The sequence below is a fragment of the Gopherus evgoodei genome, chromosome 10 (genome assembly GCF_007399415.2).
Source record: "Gopherus evgoodei ecotype Sinaloan lineage chromosome 10, rGopEvg1_v1.p, whole genome shotgun sequence".
NCBI lineage: Eukaryota > Metazoa > Chordata > Testudines > Testudinidae > Gopherus > Gopherus evgoodei.
In genome coordinates this window covers 41091307-41117085 of record NC_044331.1, presented here as the reverse complement: position 1 = coordinate 41117085, position 25779 = coordinate 41091307, and the positions used below count along the sequence as shown (strand labels likewise).

Genomic DNA, 25779 nt, shown 5'->3' with positions numbered 1-25779 from the left:
ACGATGCCAGGGCCTGTAACCTGAGCTAGGTAAGGGAGGGGAAAGGTCAACACCTTTGTCAGGGAAGGGGAACAAAGGAAGGGAGTGGCAGGAGGGAAGCAGTTTGAGTTTGGGCTTGGGGCTGTGTGGGTGGAATTCAGGGTATCCTAGCTAGGATCCAAGCACCCTGAAAGCCCAGAAGGACTCAGTGGAGGGGTCATGACTGTGCCTGCAAGCTCTGCTGTAACCGGTGTTCCTGTTGTCCAATAAACCTTCTGTTTTACTGGCTGGCTGAGAGTCACTGTGGGTCCCAGGAAGAGGGGTGCAGGGCCAGACTCCCCTACACTCCATGACAACTGGTGGCAGCGGCGGGAGATACTGCACCCTGTGGACGGCGCTTCCTGCAGTAAGTGACTGGGGAGCAGTAAAACGAAGGGGTGATTAACCCCTGGGAGTGTGTGCCCAGTGAGAAGGACTTTGCAGTAACAGGGTCCCCTGGGGGATTGCAGCGAGCGGTCCCAGGGGCGAAGGAGTCGGCAGCTCGACCCTGGCAGAGAGGTGGTGACCTCACGAAGGGCTGGTGCACTAGGGGTCCCCCTGGAAACCGTGGGGAGCGGCGAGCACCCTGGCCTGTGAGTGGCCAGCAGGAAGATGTATGCCAAGCGGTGCAAGTGTGACCTGGTGGAGCTGTGCAAGCAGAGGGGGCTGCACCCAGGGAGACGCACCAAGGACCAGCTGATTGCCCAGCTGGAGCAGGGAGACCGCATGAATGAACGGAGCCCTGTCTGAGGGAAGCAGTCGAGCAGATGCAGCGCAGGCACCAGTGTCTGTCCCCACTGGGAGTGGTCAGCCGGCGGACGAGGGCTTCCTGAGACCCCCCCTTCCTAGGTGTAGGGGAAGGGCGGGGAGGAGCCCAGTGTATACCGAGGGCACCGTGACACCCCTGGCCAGCAGGGGAGCCTCCCGGCGAAGCTCACCCCCCATCAGGGGATCCTCCCGGCAACGCTCGGCATCTGTGGAGCGGAGGCGGCTGGAATATGAAAGGGAGCTGAGACGGGAAGAGCTCGAGTTAAAGAGGCGAGAGCTGGAGGAGAAGGAGAACCAGCGTGAACATGAGGAGAACCAGCATAAACATGAGGAGAACCAGCGCCAGCCTGAGTGGGAGGAGAAGGAGAAACAGCGTAAACATGAGCTGGACCTGGCCCGGCTGAGGAGCAGTGAGGCTCCGGCTGCGGTGAGTGAGGGGGGACCCAAGCCTACAAAGAGCTTTGATAAGCACTTGCTGCCCCGGCGTAAGGAGGGGGAGGACATAGATACCTTCCTGACGGCCTTTGAGAATGCCTGCGAGCTGCACAGGGTTGACCCTGCAGACAGGATCGCAGTTCTCACCCCCTTACTGGACTCCACAGCCATGGAGGTCTACAGCCAACTGAAAGGGGCGGAGGCAGGGGACTACGAACTGTTCAAACAGGCCCTGCTCCGCAAGTTTGGGCTGACTCCTGAGATGTATCAGAAAAAGTTCCGGAGCCAGCGTAAAACCCGTGAGGTCACATACCTACAACTGGTCAACCAGGCGCAGGGGTATGCCCGCAAGTGGACAGCTGGGGCCCATACTAAAGAGGACCTTCTTGACCTATTCATACTGGAGCACCTGTACGAGCAGTGCCCGTCTGACCTGAGGCTGTGGTTGATGGACCAGAAGCCGGAGAACCCGCAGCATGCAGGCCAGCTGGCCGACCAATTTGTGGACAGTCGGGCAGGGGATGGCAGGGAGGAGTCTCAAAGGAGCAGGCCTGCCTCAACGCAGAGAGAGTCATCATGGGACCTCCCAAAGGGGGCCTATGGAGAACCCCCCCAAAAGGGGAACATCCAGTGGCAGGTCCCTCCGACCCACTCAAGGGGACCCACGAGATATGGGCTGCTATCGCTGTGGCCAACGAGGTCACATACGGGCCCAGTGCCCCAAGCTCAGGGACAGACCAAGCGGACTCAACCTGCAGAGGGTGGGCTGGGTAAAAACCCAATCGGAGGAGGGGCTACATTCCCAGGAAAGGGGGGCTGGCAACATACCACCTGTGGATGCTCCAGGTTCCGGGTTTTTGGTTTACCGGGTGGGCGCGGGGCTGCCCTTCCGTAAAGAGTGCATTGTTTCCCTGGAAGTGGATGGGAGGAAGGTCACTGGGTACTGGGACACGGGTGCAGAGGTGACGCTGGCCCGGCCCGAGGTGGTGGCCTCAGATCGGATGGTGCCCGACACCTACCTGACCCTGATGGGCGTGGGCGGGACCCCCATTCAAGGTACCCGTGGCAAGGGTACACCTGAAATGGGGGGCCAAGGAGGGCCCCAAGGATGTGTGGGTACACCAATATTTGCCCACTGACGTGTTAATGGGAGGGGACCTTGAGGACTGGCCTAGTAACACCCAGAGTGCCCTGGTCGTGACTCGTAGTCAGAGTTGGCAAATGGCACTGCACCCCGACAACGGGGAAGGTACTCGACCTGAGGTGCAGGACTCTAACTCAGGGAGCGGGGAACGCCCGGGGGCACGGTGCAGAGAGGCTGCAGCCTCAGACCCAGCCAGCAAGAGAGCCGGTCCCCATTCCTGTCCCAGCTGCTGAGTTCCAGGCCGAGTTGCAGAAAGATCCCTCCTTGCAGAAGCATAGGGACCAGGCTGACCTTAGTGTGGTACAGACCATGAGGAGAGGTTGCAAGGAGAGGTTCCTGTGGGAGAAGGGGTTCCTGTACCGAGAATGGGCTCCCCCAGGCGAAGTAGAGTCATGGGGGATCAGGAGGCAGCTGGTGGTTCCCCAGAAGTTCCGTCACAAGCTGTTGTACCTGGCCTATGACATCCCTCTTGCAGGGCACCAGGGAATCCAGCGCACCAGGCAGAGGCTGCTACAGAACTTTTACTGGCCTGGGGTCTTTACCCATGTCCGACAGTACTGCCAATCCTGTGACCCCTGCCAGAGGGTGGGGAAGGCCCGGGACAAGGGGAAAGCGGCTTTGAGGCCTTTACCCATCATAGAAGAACTTTTCCAGAAGGTGCCCATGGACATAGTGGGACCCCTCAGCAAGATGACCTGGTCAGGGAAGAAATACGTCCTGGTGGTGGTGGATTTTGCCACTCGCTACCCCGAGGCGGTGGCCTTGTCCTCTATCGAAGCAGACACAGTGGCAGATGCGCTGCTGACAATTTTCAGCCGGGTGGGGTTCCCCAAGGAGGTCTTAACGGACCAGGGGTCCAACTTCATGTTGGCCCTGCTCCGGTCCTTATGGCAGAAATGTGGGGTCCAGCACAACTGGGCCTCAGCGTATCACCCCCAGTCCAACGGGACGCTGAAGATGATGCTAAAAACATTCATGAACCAGCATCCGCAAGATTGGGACAAGTACTTACGTCACCTGCTGTTGCATACAGGGAGGTACCCCAGGAATCTACCGGGTTTTCACCTTTCGAACTGTTGTATGGAAGGTGGGTGAGGGGGCCCCTAGACCTGATGAGGGACGAATGGGAAAGGAAGGCCGCTCCCGTGGGAGAGTCAGTGGTGGAGTATGTCCTGACCTTCTGGGAAAGACTGGCCGAGCTCATGGGCCTGGCCAGGGAGAATCTGGCCCGAGCCCAGAGGAGGCAGAAGGTCTGGTATGACCGCACAGCACGAGCCCGTGCCTTCGCCACCGGGGATCAGGTGATGGTTCTTATCCCCGTGAGGAGAAACAAACTCCTGGCCGCCTGGGAAGGGCCCTTCAAGGTTATCAAGCAACTGAATGAGGTAAACTATGTGGTGGAGCTGTCAAACTGGGCACATCACCGCCGGGTGTACCATGTGAACATGATGAAACCATACTATGACAGGGGGAATGTGGTGTTGGCCGTGTGTGGACATTGGGAGGGGCAGGAAGATGACCCCTTATTGGATCTATTCCCTGGGACAAAAGCTGGTTCCCCCCTGGAGGCCATTCCCCTCTCTGAGCAACTGACCCCGGGCCAGCACGCTGAGATCAGAGGGGTGCTGCATCTGTACCGACAGCTGTTTTCCAACCAGCCTGGACGCACTAATTTGACTGTCCACCGGGTGGAGACCGGGTCAATGCCCCTATAAAATGCTCCCCTTTTCGGGTCACTGGTAAAACTGCCCAGGACCTTGAAAGAGAGGTCAGGGACATGCTGGCTTTGGGGGTGATCCAGCAGTCTTCCAGCCCTTGGGCCTCGCCAGTGGTGCTGGTTCCCAAGAAGGATGAGTCAATCCGGTTCTGTGTGGACTATCGAAAGCTCAATGCCATCACCGTATCTGATGCCTACCCTATGCCCAGGCCTGACGAGCTCCTAGACAAGCTGGGAGGTGCTCGGTACCTCACCACTATGGATCTTACCAAAGGCTACTGGCAAGTGCCGCTGGACGCAGATGCCAGGCTGAAATCGGCCTTTATCACCCCTCTGGGGCTCTGAGTTTCTGACCCTGCCCTTTGGCCTCAAGGGAGCGCTGGCCACCTTCCAGCGCCTGGTGGATCAGCTACTGAGGGGGATGGAGAGTTTTGCCGTGGCGTATATTGACGACATCTGCGTCTTCAGCCAGACCTGGGAGGACCACATGTCCCAGGTTAAACAAGTCCTAGACCGACTCCGAAAGGCTGGGTTAACAGTCAAGGCTGAGAAGTGCAAGGTGGGGATGGCTGAAGTATCTTACCTGGGCCATCGGGTGGGGAGCGGCTGCCTGAAGCCGGAACCAGCCAAGGTGGAGGTGATCAGAGACTGGCCTACTCCCCAAACCAAAAAGCAGGTCCAGGCCTTTATTGGGATGGTGGGGTACTATCGAAGGTTCGTGCCCCACTTTAGTGCCATAGCCGGCCCCATCACTGAACTGTGCAAAAAGGGGAAGCCAGACAAGGTGATCTGGACTGAGCAGTGCCAGGAGGCTTTCCGGGCGCTGAAGGAGGCTCTGGTTAGTGGCCCAGTTCTGGCAAACCCAGATTTTGACAAACCCTTTATGGTGTTCACTGATGCCTCAGACACGGGACTGGGGGCAGTGTTAATGCAGGAGGATGAAAAGGGGGAGAGACACCCCATCGTGTACCTGAGTAAGAAGCTGCTACCCCAGGAACAAAGCTACGCGGCCATCGAGAAGGAATGCCTGGCCATGGTGTGGGCCCTTAAGAAACTAGAGCCATATCTCTTTGGGCAACACTTCACCGTGTACACCGACCACTCTCCCCTGACTTGGCTGCACCAGATGAAAGGAGCCAACGCCAAGCTCCTGAGGTGGAGCCTGCTCCTGCAGGACTATGACATGGACGTGGTCCATGTGAAGGGAAGTGCCAACCTGACAGCGGATGCGTTGTCCCAGAGAGGGGGCCCTGAACTTCCCAAGGTCACTGGGCAGAGTGACCCCGCTCAGTTCAGTCTCGAAGGGGGGAGAGATGTTGCAGTAGGGACTGTCTGTGTGGGGAGTGGGAGAGCAGGGGAGGACTTTAGGGGATGGACGATGCCAGGGCCTGTAACCTGAGCTAGGTAAGGGAGGGGAAAGGTCAACACCTTTGCCTGGGAAGGGGAACAAAGGAAGGGAGTGGCAGGAGGGAAGCAGTTTGAGTTTGGGCTTGGGGCTGTGTGGGCAGAATTCAGGGTATCCTAGCTAGGATCCAAGCACCCTGAAAGCCCAGAAGAACTCGGTGGAGGGGTCCTGACCGTGCCTGCAAGCTCTGCTGTAACCGGTGTTCCTGTTGGTCCAATAAACCTTCTGTTTTACTGGCTGGCTGAGAGTCACTGTGGGTCCCAGGAAGAGGGGTGCAAGGCTGGACTCCCCCACACTCCGTGACAGCTTGGTATTGTCCTGGGCTGTCCCAAAGATTTATGGATTTGCAGGATTGAGCCAGAGATGGGAATGTCACTTGGATACCATCAACTCACTCCAGCAGCCATCAGTGGACTATATGCATATGGTGTGACCTGTCACCACTGGGGCTTTCAATGAACATTCTCCATTGGTTGTCTTGCTGTCCTTTGACTTTGTCTGTACCCACAAGCCTAGTTCTGGGCCCCTTACTTTGAGAAGCATACTGAACTCCCTGCTAGACCCTTCCTGCACTGGTGATAAGGATGGAGTAGGTCTAACTTCTGTGACCTTGCAGGATGTTTTGGGGCTGTGTAGTGCCAAGAAGATGACCCTTTGGTTGGTGGAAAGCTGCAATATTTCAATCCCACTGTGTGCTCACTGTGCACTCAAGATCTTTGAGGCAAAACAACCCATCTCAAAATTCCCTGTCAGGAGACTTTAATCCAGGCTCATGCATTTCTGAGCAATGTCTCAGGCGCTGCTTTAGTGTCCAAGTCATGCTGAGGGGCAGGGCCTAGGCCTAGTAGAGCCATAAAGGAGCACATGCAGCTCTGTTTTGGGTGTGAACAGTGACTGTACATGGTTCTGTAACTTGAGAAGCTGGCTCAGTGAACAGCTCTGATGGGCCCACCCCCTCAGAAGAAGGCACTACAGTGCCTCTGAAGGTGAGCCAGCAGTTTGAATGAACTCTCTAGCTAGACACCCCTTCCCCCAAATCTAGGAAGCTTGAGTTCTAGAGCTAGAGCAGCATTTCTACCCCCAGGAACATGCTGCCATAGGCATGACACTCTCCCCTCTCTCCAGGGAAAGGCCTAGAATGCAAAGGGTGATGTATTGAGGCCATGTCTCTGAAATGCATGTTACCTAGCACTCCAGCTTCTACCTGCCTGGCACTCAGTGTGGGCCCATCTCTTCTAGGTACGGACACTCTTTGTCAGTGGCCTTCCTGTGGACATCAAACCCAGAGAGCTCTATCTGCTTTTCCGACCGTTCAAGGTGAGTAGGTGCAAAACCAACCTAAAGTGGGCTGCCCTGCTAGCAACATGCCAGTTGGTCCTCTAGATGGCCTGCCTTGGGCAGCACAGGCTGCTGTCTGCTTGAGGGAGTGTTTCTTTTTGGGGTGAGGGGGGGCAGGATGATGTGAGGGCAAAGGAGATGCTCATAGAATATGAAGGTTGGAAGGGACCTCGGGAAGTCATCTAGTCCACCCCCCTGCTCAAAGCAGGACCAATCCCCAGATTTTTACCCCAGTTCCCCAAATGGCCCCCTGAAGGATTGAACTCACAACCCTGGGTTTAGCAGACCAACGCTCAAACCACTGAGCTATCCCTTCCCCCTGGGTCGAAGTCTAATGGGAAGAGTGAGGGAGGCTGCTGCTCAGTGGGGGTAGAGGAGGAGCCCTTCAGGGTAACCTGTTTGATGCTCAGTCACAATAGTGAGGTATCTAATGCTGGTGGCAGTTGAGTAACAGAAGCCTCAGCTGGGGAGTAGAAGCTATCCCTTCTGTCCCAGGCACTGCAAGCCATCAATCCCTCACTGTCTTGAGCCCAGGGTCAATGGGAGCTTGGAGCTCCCCATACCCCTCTGATAACCCAGAAAGTGCCCCTTGGGGGCCCATAGTGGTTCCCTCCTTTCACAGGAGCGCATACCAATGTACTGAAAGCTGCTGCAGGCACTGCTTGCTCCCCACTGCACCAGAGCCCTAGGGAGCAGGATGTCCCATGTTCTAGCTGCTGTTTGCTGCTCTAAGGGGAGGTGAAGAGCTCCCCTGTCCCTAATGTGCAGAGGGGTGAAATGTCTGACCCAGGTGAGTCAGATTCCCTGTGACAGCTAAACTTTTGCTCGGTCATCACCGAGGGGTTGGGGAGTAGCTAAGCTGGGTAGAGCTGCTGAACAGTTACCATGGCAACTTTCCCTCCAGTGTACCTGGAGAACAGGCCTGTTTGGGGAGGAGGGGGCTGTACCCTCCTCCCCCCCCCCCACTATGGCACAGACTCCTCTTTCCAAATGTTGCAGGTCTCACCTGGATGAGAACATACTGTGCCTTGGGCTAGCCCTTGCCCTAAGCTATAGGGGTTGGGGCACAAGCAATACACTGCCACAGTCTTTTCTTTAGAGACATCCAGGCTTGCTTGGGGCACTGCCTCTAGTGTTAAGGACTCTGTGAGGCCATGTGCACAGTACTGCAGAAACCTGATCACTGGTGGCACAACAAACCATCCCTCCTGGGCAAACCTAGATGTGTGTAACTGATCTGGGAAGCCATAAACCCAGACTATGGGCTGCAACTGAACTGATGCTGGTGCTCTGGTCTGCAGTCTGTATACTTGAAGCCAATGGCTTTCAACCTGTGGCCTGTGGATCCCTGGGGGTCTGCAGACTGCCTAAGATTTCCAAAGGGGTCCACATCTCCAGTCAAAATATTTTGACTCTGCAAAAGAGAATGTTGAAAGCCACAGGTCTAGGCAGTTCTGGTTTCTGGTCCCCATGCATCCAGAGCAGCAGAATACCCACTCCAGTATTCCTCCTGTTCAGTAACCTCTTCATCGGCTGGTGGCAGCATCTGCTGGGGTTAACGTGCTCTGCACCCCTCCTCCCCCTGGCATCTAGCTTCCTGAACAGATTCTGAATCAAAAATGTAGGACAATGGGCAGAGGAGGCATCTGAAGTTGAAGACCTGACTCCTGCTGTGGGGAAGCTGCTTTTGCTACTAAGTAACTCTCTGCAGGCTCTCCAGACCTTTGTCCAGTGTGCACAGGTGGGAGTGAGCACTCATGGCACATGCCAAGTCCAGCAGGGTGGGAGGTGAGAAGAGGGACCAGGCTGGGAGGAGAAGCTAACATAGCTCAAACACCACAGCTGGATCATCCAGAGTTATGCTGGTGGGGGGATTACTGGAGTCAGTTGTGTTGTCCAGACACCTTGCTGGTTGCCTTGTCTTTAAGGAGTCATAACTTCGTGTTTTTTCTCTCTCTCCAGGGCTATGAAGGGTCACTGATCAAACTAACTTCAAAACAGGTAACTTGCCTTATTCCATCCCCTCTCCCCTTCCCTGGGCACTAATTCTATGGCTTCTGGTGTAGCAGGGATTAGGTTCTGAGGATGGGACTCAGGGAGGATGCCACAGACCTTGCAGAGTGAAATGCCATCTTTGGTAACCTGGGCGCTCTCCTCAGTCCCTGCTCCCACCTGCATCCAGACCCTGGCCCCAAGCCCATAGTGCAGCTTTCCCAAATGTCTTCCCAGCCACCTCTGCTGCATGGCAGTAAGCCTTGGAGCAGGACCCTCTGACTTCCCTTGAGGAATAGAATGCTGAGCCCCACCTGGCCTGTTCCACTTGTCCCAATGAGTCCAACCTGCCAGCTCTTGTAGGCAGAAAGCATCTTGCAGGCAGACTAGACCTGAGGCCATTTTGATGATGCAGTGGTGGGGCAGAGGCAGTCTAAGGCTGTGGAGAGATCCTTTGGGTGAGGGTTGCCCAGCCCAGGCAGGGTACAGGCCTGTGAGTCTATTGGACAAGCTCAGTGGGTGCTGCATTGCCTCTGCCTCAGATGTGGAGCTGTCACTCAAAGCTGACATGGCCCTACAGTCCCTCTTACTGAGAGCTATGCTTCTGTGTGAACAAAGCTGACATGCAGTCCAGTGCAGCCCCCCTCCAACAATGCTGGGGAGGGGTAGCCACAGACCAACCAGTATCCTGCTGGGTCCCTCCTGTTTGAGAGGCAAATGCTAGCAGGAAACGGGACGCAGAACTGTGAAGCTGCAAACTCCGAGCCTCTTAGTATAATCCCCATGGGTAACTGGGGCCCTCCTGCCCTAGGTACTGAGAGGTGTCACACCTCTCCACGCAGAGCTCCCTAGACTCCATAGATGGAGGAGGCAGGGGGGATGAATGCTTAATCCAGGACCTGAGCTGGCTGCATGGAGGTGGTGGTGGTGTTGTTGTTGCCCCTTCATAAAGGCTGTGTGGTGTCCCCTCCCACCCCCAAGGCTTAAGCACGTGCTGGTCTCACAGAGGGTGGCACGGTTTGCTGCCCTGTGTCCATGCAGCTCTCTGCAGATGTGATATGACCACAGGTGAGATAAAGGGGCTAAGATCTGACACTACTCCTCAACCCTAATTACTTGTCTGCCCTGGCAAAGCTGTCCCCCAAACCCCGATGAGCTCAGACAGCAGCTGGAGCTGCAATTCAGAAATTGTTCCAGGGCCAGAGCTGAGGGCGATTGGATCTCTGTGCCCTTGAAAGAAAACCATGTGGTGTCTGGTGCTGTGCAGATGGATCATTAGGCCAGTCAAAATCCCACAGTGCTAACAAGGCAGCCCTGGACCCAGGCCAGAAGAAGCACCAGGGGCAGGAATTGGAGTCATAGTATGACTCTTGGGCTTCTCTCTGAATTCTCTGCCCCTCTGAATTCTGGTTTAAAGCAGCCACACTGGCCTCTTGCTGCACTCTGAATGCTGCAGGATTCTGGTTTGACTGGAGCTGAGCCTCTGGTGCTGGCAGCCTGGGGAGGAGTAGCATGGGAAGAGGTGCTCAGACCTAACCAGTTGTCTCCTCCAGCCAGTAGGTTTCGTTACCTTTGATAGCAGAGCTGGTGCTGAAGCAGCAAAGAATGCCTTAAACGTAAGTACCGATCCATGACTCCAGCTGTGGCCTCATGTGGCTAACCAGCCCCACCTTTAGCAGCTAATGCTTAGTGCCACTTCTAACCAGGCAGGAAGCTAAATGGATACTTAGCTTGTCACCAGCATGTGAAGGATCCCTGCCCCTCAGCTATACCCTGAAACATAGGCTGGCAAGGATCAGTACCTGCACTAGGACTTCACCCTGTTCTAGAAACTAGCTAAAGACAATGCAATGCACTTCATCTGCTCAGAACTCCTCCACAGCTAGGTAACATTGCATTGGCCTACCTGCTGTTTGATACACTAATGAGCTGGGCACAGCAAATACTGCACAACTTCCCTCTATTCACTGTCAGCTTTCAATCCCCCTTCTGTCATACCTTTCTGCTGAAGACTAAAGGCCTCCTGTTCTCTGGGCCTCTAGCTCTGAGACAAAGGGTCTTCACTGCCTGATCACAGCCTGCCTCATTCGTAACCATGTCTCATTTCAGACACTAGCTGCAAAACAGGCTTATCAGACTGGAGTCTAGGGTGGGAATGGCATACCTTGGTTGACTTCTGGCTCCCCTTGGTTGTGGGACAGTCAAACAAGCAGAGGGTGAATCTTAGATTCATGGATTCCAAGGCCCAAAGAGATCCCTGTGATCCTTTTGTCAGACCTCTGTATAGCACAGGCCAGAGACTCCCCACAATTCCCTTTGGCTGTTTTTCTAGTTCAATCTCCTCTAGAGAAGCTGCTACAATCCTTGAAGTTGTTCTGATGGTTGGTTACCCTCACTAGTAGAAATGTACACCTCATTTCTGGTCTGACTTCATCGTGCTTCAATATCTAGCCATTGGGTCTCGTACCTTTTGAGCCCATTAACAAATACTTATTCCAAATGTAGGAGCTTTATAGGCTGAGCTCAGCGGTGCCTTTCAATGCCCTAACTTGCAAATGAAGATGTGAGGACTACCGACCCATGGTTCTCTATTGCTGGGTATCAGTTAGCTACACCCGTGTGGTGGTGCTGCCAGAGGAGGGCTGCCTTGCTGTTAGTGCTGAATGGCTAGGTGCCATCAAGCAGAGAGGGTGACAAGTTGGTTCCACAGGAAGCTATTGTGGATTGAACTTCAGAAGCCCCCAGAACCTGGCTTACAATGGGCCCTGTAGATCTGTGGGGTTTCTCTTTATGGCTTCTTTTCCATAAACCATGGCATCTGAGTGTCTGCCAGGGACCAATGCACCTGCTGGCTCAGATGCACTGAGGGCATTATCCTTGCAAGTGTGCACCACTCATCACATCTCCTTCAGCCATGCATGTCTCCTCCTCCCTGCTGCATAGCATCCTGCCCCTAAGCCATCTAATAAACCTTGCTAAGGTGACAAGCCAGGCTATTGCATATTGGGGAGCCCATCTTGCTGCCTCCTATTTGAGCTGAGCAGCTGCTGCCTGTGGCAGCCTTTTCTGCACTAGTGCATCCCCACCCAGTGTTACCAGGCATCTAGCCCTGCCCATTGCCCACAGGAGGAAATGCCAGTGTGGACAGGGCTCTCCAATCTCCAGCACAGTCAATTTACCCTGAGCAAAGCTCACCCACTCTGAAAGATGGTGCTGTGTGGGGCTTGGTCCTGTCCACATGCACATGCTTCCAACACCAGGTCAGCTGTACCTGTTGGCAAGAGGGAAAAATTCCCCAGTGCACAGAAGACTAGAAAGCCAGCTGTCCTGGGTGAGTCAAGCACCCTATTTCTGGTCTAGTGTCCCCTGGCCTCATCCTGCTATGCTCTGCATAACTGGCTGTCACAGGCTGGGCTCTGGTCCCTGGCCAGTGAGAGGACTAGTCACAGTTTATCTGAACCCACCTGGGGAGTGGAATTGGCTTCAGTGCAAGACTCTGTGCTCCCCTCCTGCAGGGCATCCGCTTTGACCCGGAGAACCCACAGACCTTGCGGTTGGAGTTTGCCAAAGCCAACACCAAGATGGCAAAAAGCAAGCTGATGGCCACACCGAACCCCACCAACATCCACCCTGCCTTGGGCGCACATTTCATCGCACGGGACCCATGTGAGTAGCCACCAGGGCCATGCTGGGGAAGGAGGGGCTCTGCAGTGGAGCAGACGCTGTGGCTGCTTCCCTTGTTGCTGTCTAGATGGCCATTAATGCCCATATTGGGCAGGAACTTGGCCTCAAATGTGCCAGTGTCACTACTGCAGGCAACAGCCTGGCTGTTGGGAGGGCACGGAAATGGGGGAGAGCTCCTCCAGCTTGGTCCTTCACCCACAGCTGCAGCAGGACCTGCTTGTGGGCTCTGCTGGGGGCAGCCTGCTCTACATACAAAGGCTCACCAGGTGTAGATAACAGCAAGAGTACTCTGAGCTATAGAGGCTGTCAGGGTTAGCCCCTCTGGCTCTCCACAGTAGCTAGACCTCCTCTCTGGGGCAGGAGAGGAGGTGGCATTAAACCTCTCAGCACATCAAGCCATAACTTTCCTAAGCTTAAACACTGGTGGCTGAGCTGCACCAGGCTCTATGTGCAAGGAGCTATTCAGGGCATGGAGGCAGAGGAGTGGCTCTCCAGAGGAGCTCCAGTTTGCTTAGATCTCTAATCTTCCCTGAGGGATTTCTGGAAGCAAAGCACTGCTGAGCCTTGGTCTTGCTGCTGCAGAGTCCAGCTCTGTTTCCCCTTGGTGCACATCTCAAACACTGACTGCTGTTTCTAAATGTCTAGATGACCTGGCTGGAGCAGCTCTTATTCCAGCATCTCCAGAGGCGTGGGCTCCCTACCCACTGTACACCACAGAGCTAACCCCTGCCATCCCCCATGCCGCGTTCACATACCCAGCTGCTGCTGCCGCCGCTGCTGCTCTTCACGCTCAGGTGAGTCATGCCCAGCTGCCCTGCTCCCAAGGGAAGCCCTCCCTCACCTTCTGGAGAACCATTAACTTGGAGCCTTATTTGTTCCTCCTCCTCTCTGTATGTTTGGCTTGGCCATTGGCTTCTGCACCTTGACCCACCTACTGAGCAGGGGAGTGCATTCCTGCGCTGCTGCTCTAAGTAAACAGGCTGTGCTGGGGGCCCTGATGAAAGTGCAGGCTACTGAACAACAGGCAGCCTGAGGTCACATGCCCCCCCATGCAGTGAAAGCCCAGACACTTCTGGCACTGCAGGTTCAGTCTGCTTGGCTGCTGACAGCAGGGAAGCCTGCCCTTGGGACTTAGCTGGCAGGCAGTGCATCGAGCCAAGCAGAATCCTGCTCAGCAGGGCTAGAGGGAGGAAATGCTGGCAGATCAGTGAGCTGTGCAACCTGCTTATGGAGGGGCAGGTCATGACTCTGTAGCCAAGGCTGCGTTCCATTTGCACGTGGGGCAGGGGTTCCATAGGAGTTAATTAAATTAGGTACTTGGGAGATTCAGCTTTGTTCTGAATGGTACTTTTTTCAAACTTTGCATTGCTAAAACTAATGGGAATTTTGTGCACAGGCTGTGTTTGAATCAACTCAGTAATAGTTAGGCAGAGTTAATGGTTATGCTATAGACAAGGTGAGGTCAACAGCTCAGATGACAAATCCAAACTCCACCAATTCTTGCCCTTCCATAGCTTGTCTGTGTGCAGTGATCTTGTTTCCAGAAATGAGGTAGACTGGTCCAGTGTCAGGTCACTTCACTGGTAGATGGCTCTGCCCACCTGTTAATCATCTCTGATGTTCTGTGGCCATATGCTAGCTTGGGGAGCAGTGTTTAAGAGGCTCCCCATGGCTCTGCTGCACCAGGGCAGCCCTGGAGGTGAACTGAGGCAGAAGCCTTGGTACCCATAGGGAGCCTGGTTCTTGAGGTCCGTGTCTTAGCTCCAGCCTCTGGCAAGGATCAGATTTACAAGGTTGCTGTGGCTGCTTTGATAAAGCTTCACAACTGGAGCTTGCAGGCTGCTTTGGCATGCCTGTGAATCTGCCCTTTCAAAGTTAAAATAAAAGACTTAAGGCTCTTACTACCAGCTCTTTGAATATGGAGCCATTGCATTATTTTTGGGCTCCTTGTTAAAGGTTAGCATAGATTTTTTTTCTCTTAAAATCCAAGGAATTCCAAGGCTGCCTACACTAAAATGGAGCTAAGGTTGAGTGTGAATCCTTAAGGACAAAGTACAAGGATGTTATAATGGTGCCCAGACCAGTGACTAACCCCCACACACCTGTTGACCATTGCACTGAAAACACAATCCAAACATGTTAAGGTTTTGGGTGCTTCTGCCTGTTGTGATGCCCTGCAAGGGAAGAGGGATAAGAACCTTCAAGCTTTTAACTCGAATCTGGGACCCACAATGTGCTAATTTAAACCTAGCATGGCATCACTATGGGGAGGCAGAAGAAGGAAGGTTCAGTGGCTAGACCCCTGCCTAGACCATGGAAGAGCAGGAATTGACCCCTGATCTGCCACAAACAGCCTGGGGTGGCCTGAGCAAGTCACTGGCTCTGCCTCAGTTTCCCATCTGGAAGTGGGGATTAAGAGCCCAGCCTTGTCTCCCAGGGTGGGGCCACTGGGCTGTGAGGCCATAGAGGTACCATGGATAGTTAACCTTGTCAGGGAGCCTCAGCTCTGTATTGCTGCATCTTAATGTGTCTGGTTTCAGTCGATGTGCAACAGAGCTGTGGTTAGTTGCTCTTGTTGCTGTGTAGCTCTGACATCCCCTGCTTGAGGCATTGGCACATAGGCTTGTGTCCTGTATTCTGTCCATCAGAACTGAACTATGGAGAGACCTCCTCTGCCCAGCTGGGCCTCTTTAGCCAATGGTTTGGCATTTTACTATGTAGGTGAGGTCCAGCAGGCTGTTAAGCTGCATAGGGCTGGACTGAGAGTGGTCTGCCCTTGTATTGATTGACAATCGCTTGGTTGCTCAAGTCCCTGCACTGCTGTTAAACATGGCAAGTACGCATGCCTATCCTAAATGGGCCAGTAGTGACTTGGGATACTGTACTCTAGAATGACCAGGGTTCCTAGATGAGTCACATACTGTGCCTCTCCATACAGCCTTAGGCTGTTGAGATCCTTAGAGGAAAGGAAGCAATTGCAGCAACTACATTTTACAAGAATGGCCTTGAAAGGTAAGTCCCAGTTGAAGCTTACCCAGACCAGGAAGCCTCACCTAACCTTCCCTAGGACTTGAGCCAGAGAGGCACAGGCACCAACTTTCGTTTGAGCTGGGGGGTGCTCAACCCCCAGGCCCTGCCCCCATTCCACCCCTTCCCCAAGCATGCCATATCCTTGCTCCTCTCCCATCTTCTCCCCCCCCCCCGACTCCTGCATGCTGCAAAACAGCTGATTGCAGGTGTGAGGAGAGGTGCTGATGGGGAGAGGGACTTTTCCCTATGGGTGCTCCAGTCTCAGAGCACCCATGGAATCAGTGCCTATGCAGAGGGAGATTAATGCACTTGCTTTACAAGATCGGCTCTGCCCATCTAGCTCATGAATCCTCTAAAAGCTCTTCAGTTGGCTCCACTTCTACAGGGCTGGTATGTCTAGAATTCCTCTTAGATGCCCAGCAGGCAGCAGTATTGGAGCTAATGCCCTCTAGCAGGAGCTCTGCCCTAGGCAGTGCTGCCATGTTGTGCTGGGTGGCTGGGCAGATGGCACTAGCTACAGTACAGCCCATGCAGCCAGAATGGAGCAGTAATGGGTTAACTTGTCCAAAACTGTAGAAGTCTGTACAGCTCATTCACATGCAAGTAGCATTCACCTGGCCTTTCCCACTCTGGGGGCAGGCAGGGAAGAGGAGGAGTGTCTATCTGGCAAAGGGCTGTAGTTTGATCAGGTCTCTTCATTAAAGTAGTTTTGGGAAGAACATCCTCTCCTGCAGCTCTGAGTCATTACCAGGTTTCTCCCCATGCTGTGATCTCTAGCTGGCAAGTCCTCAGGCATTCCCACAGGTGCCCAATAAAAATGTATGGAGTTAAACATTACTTGGGTGGCTGAGCTGGCAACAGCTAATTCCATAGGCAGGAGCCCTCTGCTGCTGCAGAGGCCCAACTAGGTGGGGCTGCAGGGTGGGGTGAGATTAGAGTGAAGACTGTAGTTCTTGAATTGTGGATAAAATCTTTGCCAAGTAAGTGGCCTTCAAACCCAGTTCTCAATACGTAACAAAACAGACCACTGGCAGAGTCCTCCATCCACACTGGCTATGGTGGCTAGTAGACAGGCACTGTTCTGGCTGTGATGCAGCATGCAAGCACTTCCACAGGTTCATCACTGCAGCTGCTCCTTCCCAGGAAATCAGGGTGAGCAAAAATGCTGGTCTGCCTGGATGTTCCCCTGCACTGTGGGACCTAGTCCCCCTACACTAGGCTTCAGCAGCTTCACAGCCTGTTGGAGACACTCCTGTAACACTTCTTTTAGATCTCCTGGCCTGAGACAATGTGCAATATGAACCCCTAACAAATTATTAAAGTACCCCAAGTAAAGCCAGACCTGTGACATGTGGCTCTTGTCTGGGCACATGGCTCATCCCTGAGGGATCCCATCCCCTGGTGGCATGGCAGTTGGAGGGGTGCATACTGTCTGCCTTCTTGGCTATAACTCTAGGAGTGACTCAATGTAATAGTTCCAGCCAAGCTGGCTCCTTGGGATTGGTGCACATATCTCCTGCTTAGATGGCAAGCGGTGGTATGAGGCTGGTCTAGGGTCTCAAGTAGCTTTGAGCTTTCAATAACCTGCTCATTGACTATTACCCGTCTCACTACCAATACTACCTGGGCATTGCTGTGGCCCTCCTAGAGATGATGCCATAGCCCAATGGGCTGGCACACCTGAGACTGCTTACTGTGTGATGCTGCTGGCTGCAAGCCTCTGCCAGGGGGACTCCCACAGTGGCCAATCACTGACTTAAATGATACCATCTGCCTTCCCTCCCTCTCTCAAATCCCTCCTTTGATGTCCCTAGTGAACGCCAGCCATGATGCCAGCGCAGGCTAGCCCTGAAGCTCAGAGCTGTCCCTGGAGATGGGACACCCTAGTGATGCCTAATTGCTGCTAGTGGAGTGGCTGTCCTACAGCTTCATTCCTAAGCGTGATGGCCCCCACATCTGGAAAGACTGGTAAGGTAACCATCTCTTCTCCAGGGTGCACAGCGGGATTTGCAAGCTTCTGCCCATCTCTGTAGCCCATATCTCCTTGGCAATCAGTGCATGGGCCTCACGCTACCCACCCACCAGAGCCTGGGGAATGAGATGCCAGGCATTCTTTCTAACCCACATCTCCAACTTGACAGCACAATATGGCACCACAGCATGGCACCATCTTACATTGAACTTCTCCCCAACAAGCTAGGATTTACTTAGCCCTGTCAGAGGCTGAGGGGCAAGGCGGGAGGAACCTCATTGAACCATGGCAGGAAAAACCTGCTACTAGGCATCAAAGGAGTTCATCTCTCCCCAGCCACCCCCTCCAAGGCGATTGGCCACACCCTTGTCTCACTCATGTCACATGGTGGGGGAGGCAAGCGACGTGATGACGGAAGTACACAACTAAATTCTCTACTGTGCACGTTCGAGAACAGCACTTGTCAGGCACTTCCTTTCAGACTCTCCGAAGGGGATAGACTCAGCCCCACGTTGTCAGGTCTAACCTTCATCTTTCCTCCCCCAGTTAGCACAAACAAAGCCAGCTCCTGCCTGGGGCTCAGCTCCTCTCAGCGGACTGCCAGTGTTGCCGGGAAGGCTGCTCCAGAGAACCCTAACTAATATGTGGGGAATTTGGGGCGAGGAAGAACTGCACAGAGCAGCACAGCAATGTGCTCCCCAGTGCCAGGGGAGAATGTGGGGTCTCTGCAGCAGAACATCTGCCATCACCACAATGTTCTACTCAAGCAGAGGAGTTAGAGGTGCCGTGCAGGGACACTCCGGCTCTCCTGGCCTGAACTGCAGTAGGAAGAGGTGCAGGGGAGGTGTTTCCTGCTCCTGGAGCAATCTCTGAGCCAGTGTAGGGACCAGGACCCTTGCTTCCTGTGGCTTAGGCACTGCTGTGGGCATGGCAGGTCAATTTGCCCCATACCAACATGGCCCTTCAGGAAGGGGCCAGGCTGGATCCGGGGCCAGGCTATCTTGGTCTATCTAGAAGTGCAAAGTAAGGATCTGCTATAACCCCTACTGCTGCAGAGTCAAAGGGTCGTAGTGCCCCTGCTGCAGAGTGCTGGCCAGAGTCTGACCTAGGCTCTGCATGGGGGAGTGTGGGCCTCTTGTAATCTAACTTGTTCAATAAGCATTCTGTTCCTGTGCCTGGCCCCTGGTGGCACAGCTCTCCCGTAAGAGCACCTCACTGAGCTCAGAGCAGGCAGACTGGGTGAGCCAACCTGCTTCTGGAAGCTTGCTTCAGTGCCTGAAGCGATTCTCCAGCTCCCATGTGCTTTACCCTATCTTCTCTTGGCTGCCTTCTCCTGGCTCACGGCTGCCTTGGCAGGTCTGTATGTAGCCAAGACCAGGAACAAAAACCAAGTATTTCCCACGGACATGGATTGGATACAGGTGGAGAGCAGAGCACAAGGGGATGTATTCTTCAGCAGTGTAGCCTGTCAGAGGCCAGCTGCTGCAGCCTCTGCATCCAGCCACAGAGCTACACAGCCAGGAGGTGACGTATGCATGGCTCATTGGTCAGCTCCTTCCCTGAAGGGGTGCTATCCCCTGAGTGAGCTGGAGGTGGAAAAGGGATTCCTCTGTGCTAACATCTAGCTCTCCAGACTTGGTACGGAGGCAGCAGAACCCGAGGCTTTCTGGCAACTGGCGGCAGAGCCCATCGATGGAAGGGGAGGTCAGTGACAAGCTACATGCTTTCCCCTCCCAGCTGATATTTCTGCCTTGCCCAGGCTTAATGGGAGCTGGCTGCTCACTTGAGGGCTTGTGTCCTGCTGGAACTGAAAGTGGTGGCTGCCTCTGTAGGGAGGAGCTGCAGCTGACTACCCTGGTACCCAGCAGGTAGATGTGTGTGAGGGGATGTTAGATAGGTAGGACAGGTCCTGGGGGACTGCAGGTGATCTCTCTGGAGAAGAGCAGATGCTCAAATAGCTCTCAGCTCCTGCTGAAGAGGACTGAAAGCCATTGTAGTGCTGGACAGTGACTTCAGCTATGCCATATGGCTGGGTGGCAGAAAGGCCAAGTAGTGTGAGCACTGAGGTGACCTCTATCAATTGGTATTTTGGGGGAACTGCTTTCAGGGCCATAGGACTGTTGCAGAGTCCTGGTCTGAAGCCATCTGGAGAGCATCCAGGACATTAGATCTCATGTAGGAAGCCAAGCCCATCTGACTTTCCCAGTAGAGGAGAGCTTGGAGCTGGAGAGCTCGTGTTGTGTTGGCTTCAGTGTAACTTCCAGGCAATCCAGAGTGGGCCCCAATGGCAGGGAGGCAGTGCGAGCTGAAACCACTTCTCCCTCTAGTCTCCTTTCTGTGGCAGAGGGCTCCCTTTGGCTCTTGCTGAGCTCAGCTGGCATCTCCATCTTGTGAAGACCTCAGCCTGCAGGGCAGGGTGGTGGCTGGCACACTGACCTGCAGCCTGCTGGAAGTGCAGCCGCTAACAGCCCGCGGCTGGCTCTCTTGGCAGCCAGACAGCACATTCCTTCCTGCTCTGTGTCGAGTACTCTCAGCATGTTAGGGCTGCAGTCTGACTCCAGGAGACTCTTCTGGAGCAGTGCTGGGGACTCTGAATTCATGCTAGTCTACCCCGCTCCCTCAGCCAGCTAGTCTGGCATCCAGGGCATGGTGCAAAGTCAGTCTCATTACTGTGCATGAGGGGCTTGAGGCTGACAGCTTGGAGTTTTTTTTGTTAGCAGAATTTACTGTACAGTCAGCTAGAGGCTGCACTGGGTGCCTTTGATTAACCTGAGCCTGCCTCTGAGAACTACTAAATTAGCTCTTGTCTGTGCAAGGTGGCAAGCAATGCAAAGGGCAGTAATCAGCGCCTCTGCAATACAGGAGTGTATGGGTAGGTCTACGCTGATTAAACCCATGGCTGGCCTGTGTCAGCTGACTCCTGTTAACAGGCTGCTTAATTGCTGCATAGATGTTTTGGACTCTAGACCCTGTGAGGTGGAAGGGTCCCCAGAGCTTGTGTCTACACTGTAATAAATAGCCCCTTAACCCCAGTCCTGAGAGCTGCATTACAGGCAGGCTGCAGCTGTCTAATTGCTGTGTAGACATACCCTAGGTGGCTGCCCTGGGCTGCTCATCCTTTTGACAGATTGTCCATGGGGCTGAGTAGTGGGAGTCCTGCACAGAGAGCAGGTGAAGGATTGGGTTAGCTCAGGTGACTGAACTCTTCTCCCACAAACATTCCAATTTTCTTACCACAGACTGGAGTGAGTCTTCACCCTTCCTAATATTTCTCTGGTCAGAAATCCAGGGACAGGTCTAACTGGGTTGGAGAGCAGTGGACTGGCTGGGTCATCTTAGCTCAGCCTTCTGGCTTCTTATATGCTAACATTACAGCTCCCAGATGACTTGAAGTGTCAAACGGTAGCTTGGGTCACTGTCTATTTCCAAGGAGTAAATCCTCTCTGAACAGAAGGACAAGGGGAAAAATGCAAATCCTTGCACTGTGCTATGCAGGGAAGCACTTGGAGCTGCTGCAAGTGTGAAGGGCTGGTGGCTGGCTCATGGGCTGTTAAGTGGTAGATTCGCTGCTGCTGCTGATACAGCCATGTGCCCTTGGAGAAGACCCTAAAGTCTATCCCTGCTGATGCTCTGAAGTGGCAAGTAGCTGTGGTGTGCAAGGCAAGCTTGAGGGAATGCTGGTCTTTTTGTGCTCAGACAAGGGATGAAGAGCTGGGTGCACAAAATTCTCCACTAAATCTCATCCTACAGAAACCCTTTTGGGGCAAGGAAGCGGCCAAAGCTTCCACCTGGGATGAGGACCCTGTTGTACTAGGTCCTGTGCAGACATTGGAATATGTGGTCCCTGTCCTGAAGCTCTCCCAGTATGAGTTGAGTGGCCTCACAGAGGAAGACTCGGCAAAGCTCTTGTCCTGTAGTGCGTTTTTTTTCTGGGATCATCTCTCTCAATGGCCATGGTGTGAACGAACAAATCCAAAAACCATTATTCACTCTCCTATCCAGTCCATTAGGACCTGAGCCAGCACTGGGGAATGAACAAGTGCCAAGTCATTCTATACAGGAGAATCTCAGCAGGGTTTGTGTCAAATGTCTAATTGTGGAGGGCTACCTCTAAAGTACTCATCTAAGTCCCATGGCAGGCTTTTTGCCTTGTTCCAGTAAGCAGCTCACTCTCTGGACTCTGTGCTGGTGTCTCTGAAGTCTCTCTAGAGCCTGATCTGATGTGGCTCTAGAAATGACTGAGACAGCAGCATCACTTTGTCTTCAGGAAACTCCTCTATCCATTGTAGCCTCCCAGCACTGGCTCAGGACAAGTCTGAATTTTTCTCCTTTTCAGCTGTGCATTTGACCTGAGCAGAGGCTTGGAGACACTTGTAGGTCCCTGGATCTATCATAACTACCCCATTCACACTTCCACCATTTCCTACAATGGCAGAAACTGGTGGCATCTTGGGATATACCTACAATTTTCTACCTCCTGTTTTCAGTAAGCTTCCCTGGGAACTGACTATCTCCCTCCAGGAAAGGAGTCTGCCTCAGACTGCCACTAGGCTGCAGCTCTCAATTCTAACTGGTCAATTTCTCTAGTTCTCAGGAATGTGGCTTCTCTCCCAGCCTGTTTGTCCTTTACACATGAAGATGGCATGAGCATCCTTGCTGTATGTCTGTTCTAGCCACAATCCAAGAAACAATCCTGAGGTGTTCATGGAGGTTCCTGCAGTCTTTCCCACTCCAAGCAGGGGAGCTAGTCTTCAGCAATTCCATCTTGGAGGCAGGTGCAGGCAGTGGTGGCTGCCTCTGCCAGGCCAACGGGTGGGTGGGTGGTAGTAGGTGCTCAGAATACACTGCTCCCCTAGGGCCGAAGCTGGTGTCTCTTCCAGCCCCAGTCCTGTAGGGGATGCTTGGTATGAGCTTCTGGGCAGCAGGCGAGGAGGCGGATGTCTCCAGTGCTGTGCAGGCCTTGTGGAATGTGGGGTTTACACCCTGAAGTGGGTCCTCTCACCTGGCTTAAAGCACCTCCAAAGCCACCTCAGACTTGTGTGTGGATATTGGGAGGAGTTGGGGGTGAAACCTGGATAAGAGTCCAGGTTTTCTACCGTGAGACCCCCTACTCTCTGCTAGAGACTGAACAAGGGCTAGATCTAGGATCCTCTTTGGCATATACTTTGTGCTTGGCAGCTGCAGCCTGGTTCTACAAGAGTCAGTCTCCTCAGCCCCCTGCGAAGGAAGCTCAGCTCAGTTCTGGGGGTGGATCCTCTCTGCAGCAGAGGCTGCTGGCCCAGGTTACACTACATCATAAAGGGGGAGGATGGAAGAAACTAATTCCAGATGGTGTGGGGGAGGGACAGAGAGGACATGGAGTATGGGAAACTTGTATAAACTCTAGCTGTCCCTGTGTGTGGAGGGATGTTTAGAGGAGGAGGACTTTGAAATGTGACATAGTAACTGGCAAGGAGCAGCAGTGACTGGCCTGAATCTGTAACTGGATTCATCACCTGTCTCACAGGGACTTCCTTTCCCTGGTGCAGTGGGACCAGAGGAGAGCTATGTGAGAAGGAGAGGATAAGCAGCAAGGGGGAATTGCCCCAGGAGAAGGCTCTGGAAAGTTAGGCCCTGGTGGCTCACCACAGCAGGACTGCATCTTCCTGAAGAGGATGGGCATGATGGTCTCTAAACTTAAGTCTACACTGCATTGTAAACCAGGAGTGGGACATAGGCTTGGATGCTCAAGCATAGGCTTGGAAACACCTGGGTTTACAACTGCTGGACCTGGGTGTTTCAGCTGTACCAACACATCCATATTGTGCAGCTCAGGCCTTCTGACTGAGCTCTGTTGCTTGAGCTGCATCTACACTGCAGAATGATGGGGCTTAGAGCCCAGGTCCTGCTGTGACTCAGGTCTGACTTGCCTCTCCCCCAGCAGGGTCCTTGGTGCTTGCTGATGTGAGCCCACACAAAGGGGGTGGGGTGGGCTCAAACCTGATTCAAACCCAGGCTTGGTGTGCAGTGTAGACAGTCCCTAATGGGCTGAGAATTGGAATTCTAATTCCAGCTCAGATTTGCTGTGGCCTTTGTCCTTCTGCTGGTACCATGGGGGAAGTGTGACACACCCAGTTATTTCCTAGCTGAAACTTGTTCCCTACTGCCCTCTGGCAATTAAGCCAGATCCCCTTGCTGGAGGCTCTGCATCCAGTCCAGAGTTTGGTAGGTTGAAGGGGATGAAGGGGGAGACCCTACCATTATACAACCCAGCAGTGCCTGGCATGGCCTCTGCATGCCCGAGGCTGGTGAGCTTCCTGCAGCCTGGGAGGGACTAGTGGGTTCAGGCTTCATCTTTCACATGTAGATGAGGAGCCATGTCTGAGTGGCTGCCATATTGTGGATGCCAGTTAGCCTTAAAATGAATGAATGGGTGCAACATGAAGTGACCTGAGTGCCAGTGACAGTGGGAACAGAGGCTTTGATTGCAAGCTCATTGGGGCAGGGATGGTCCTGCTATGTCTGAAGCACCATGCATGTGACTGGCACAAGAAGTCCACTTGAAACTAGACTCAGCAGCAGTTTCAAAGGGGCCAGGGATTAACAGGGCCATTAGCCTCAATCATCCCACTAGGCTAGATTAGTAGGGCTGTTGCGGGGGAGGATGCGGGGACTTCCTCTGCTGTTCCTGTCCTGTAAACCCACAGCACCCCCGTCTCTGTGGCTGGCTGTCAATCCAGCCCCTGAACTGACAGGATCATAGCAATACTCTAGCTCTGACAATTTCAGGCTGTTTCAGCTACCCTTAAAACTCAGTCCAGGACCATATGGCTGCCTGCAGTAGGTCGTCTGCTTCCATTGCAACTCCTAGGAGTGATTTCTCTCTCCTCTCAAAAGGCGGCTGCAGGTATTATGGCTCAATCAATGCAGAATGCCCTGTCTTACAGGGCTGTGAAATTCTTGGCCCAATCTCAACCCCCCAGACATCCCATCTCCCTGATGGGCCAAATGAGCCCCAGATCCCAATGCTGGGAAGGTTTTGGTTCTGAACTGCACTTCTTGGGCTCAAATGCAGCTTTGGTCTGCTCACCCTGCCTCAGCCTGTACCAACCTTTAAGCTTGAAAGGCTGTTCCTGACTGACCCTATTGCTGCCAAGTAGGGTTGGGAGCAAGGCAGCAAGTGTGTTAAAGGAAAGAAACAGCATAAAGTCACACAGCTTTGGGAGAACTATGTCCAGAATACCTATGGCACGGGATGGAAGACTCCTCCAGCTTTCCTTCTATTGAGCTAGATGATGCAATATGCTCAGTGACTAAGCAGGGGGTCTGTCAGCCAGCCCACTTGCAAACCCCTCCCACCACAGGGGGCTTCTAGCACAGCCTCTGAATGGCATTTTTCTGCAGCAATCCACTGGATGGCTGGAAAGGAGCTAATATTAGGAATCCAATGTCCTACCTGCACAGTAAGACTTGCTGTACACATGGCACTCAGGCTGCCTTGGAATCTACTTTTAAGAACAACTGAGTCTGTTCTGTGAACAACTTGCTCCTTCTGTGGAGAGGCCACAGCACAGAGCAAGTTTACTGTCTGTACCCCTGCCAGACCTGGGCCCTCAATACTGGGTCTGTGCAGCTGTATCAGCAGGATTGAGGGGTCTGGCTTTCCAGCACTTGGGTTGGAAAATCTCCAGTATCTTCATCTGCCTGCAGTCAGCCTTATTCTCCCAGCATGCCAACACCTTCCTCATACCCAGAGGTGCACAGCCTCTGCTTGCAGAGCTTTCATCAAACATGGACTAGATCTCTTGATGCACTTCCTGTGGCATCCCCCAGCCTGGCCTGCATGAGAGCCAGTGTGGTGACTAATACAAACCACTGCTTTCTAGTGTGTCTGTAGCAAGCAGCTGGCTGTAAGGGATTAGCTGGAAATAACTGGCTTAACCCCTCACAGGCTGTAGCTACAGCTCTAAACACCAAGTGAGTGCCCCCTCCCCTCAGGCTGGAGGTGGAACTTTATTGCAGACTCTTCCAAGGTAACTTCTAGTGGTGTTGGCTTAAAGCCTCTACCACAGGGAAGGTGCCACTTGCCAGCAGCCTGGACACAATCATCTGCTCCTGTAACTCTGCAGTGTCTCCCTCTGAAATGGATAGTCTTCGTGATGCTGCCATTCTCACTCTGATGCGAAGAGGCCAAGGTGCACAGAGTTCTAGCTCTTTCTTGGCATTGATGCTTGGTCAGTGGTGAGGCTGGCACCTTGCAGGGCTAGGCAGTGCCAGCTATTAGCGATTGGAATGGG

General features: G+C 53.6%; 1 protein-coding gene across 2 annotated transcripts in view; it reads left to right on the top strand.

Annotated features, from left to right (window-relative positions):
* Window positions 1–25779, top strand: part of RBPMS2 (RNA binding protein, mRNA processing factor 2) — a 52657-nt gene that overhangs the window by 21732 nt on the left and 5146 nt on the right. The window contains exons 2-7 of one of the 2 annotated variants that reach the window (XR_004002297.1): window positions 6727–6804; window positions 8788–8826; window positions 10371–10433; window positions 12333–12483; window positions 13147–13295; window positions 17346–17499. Coding sequence is in view for 1 of the 2 variants with exons in the window: in XM_030577460.1 (XP_030433320.1) it covers window positions 6727–6804; window positions 8788–8826; window positions 10371–10433; window positions 12333–12483; window positions 13147–13295 (480 nt within the window). In the remaining variant the exon portion in view is untranslated. The remainder of the gene's footprint in view (window positions 1–6726; window positions 6805–8787; window positions 8827–10370; window positions 10434–12332; window positions 12484–13146; window positions 13296–17345; window positions 17500–25779) is intronic. The other variant, XM_030577460.1, reaches the window with a different exon arrangement.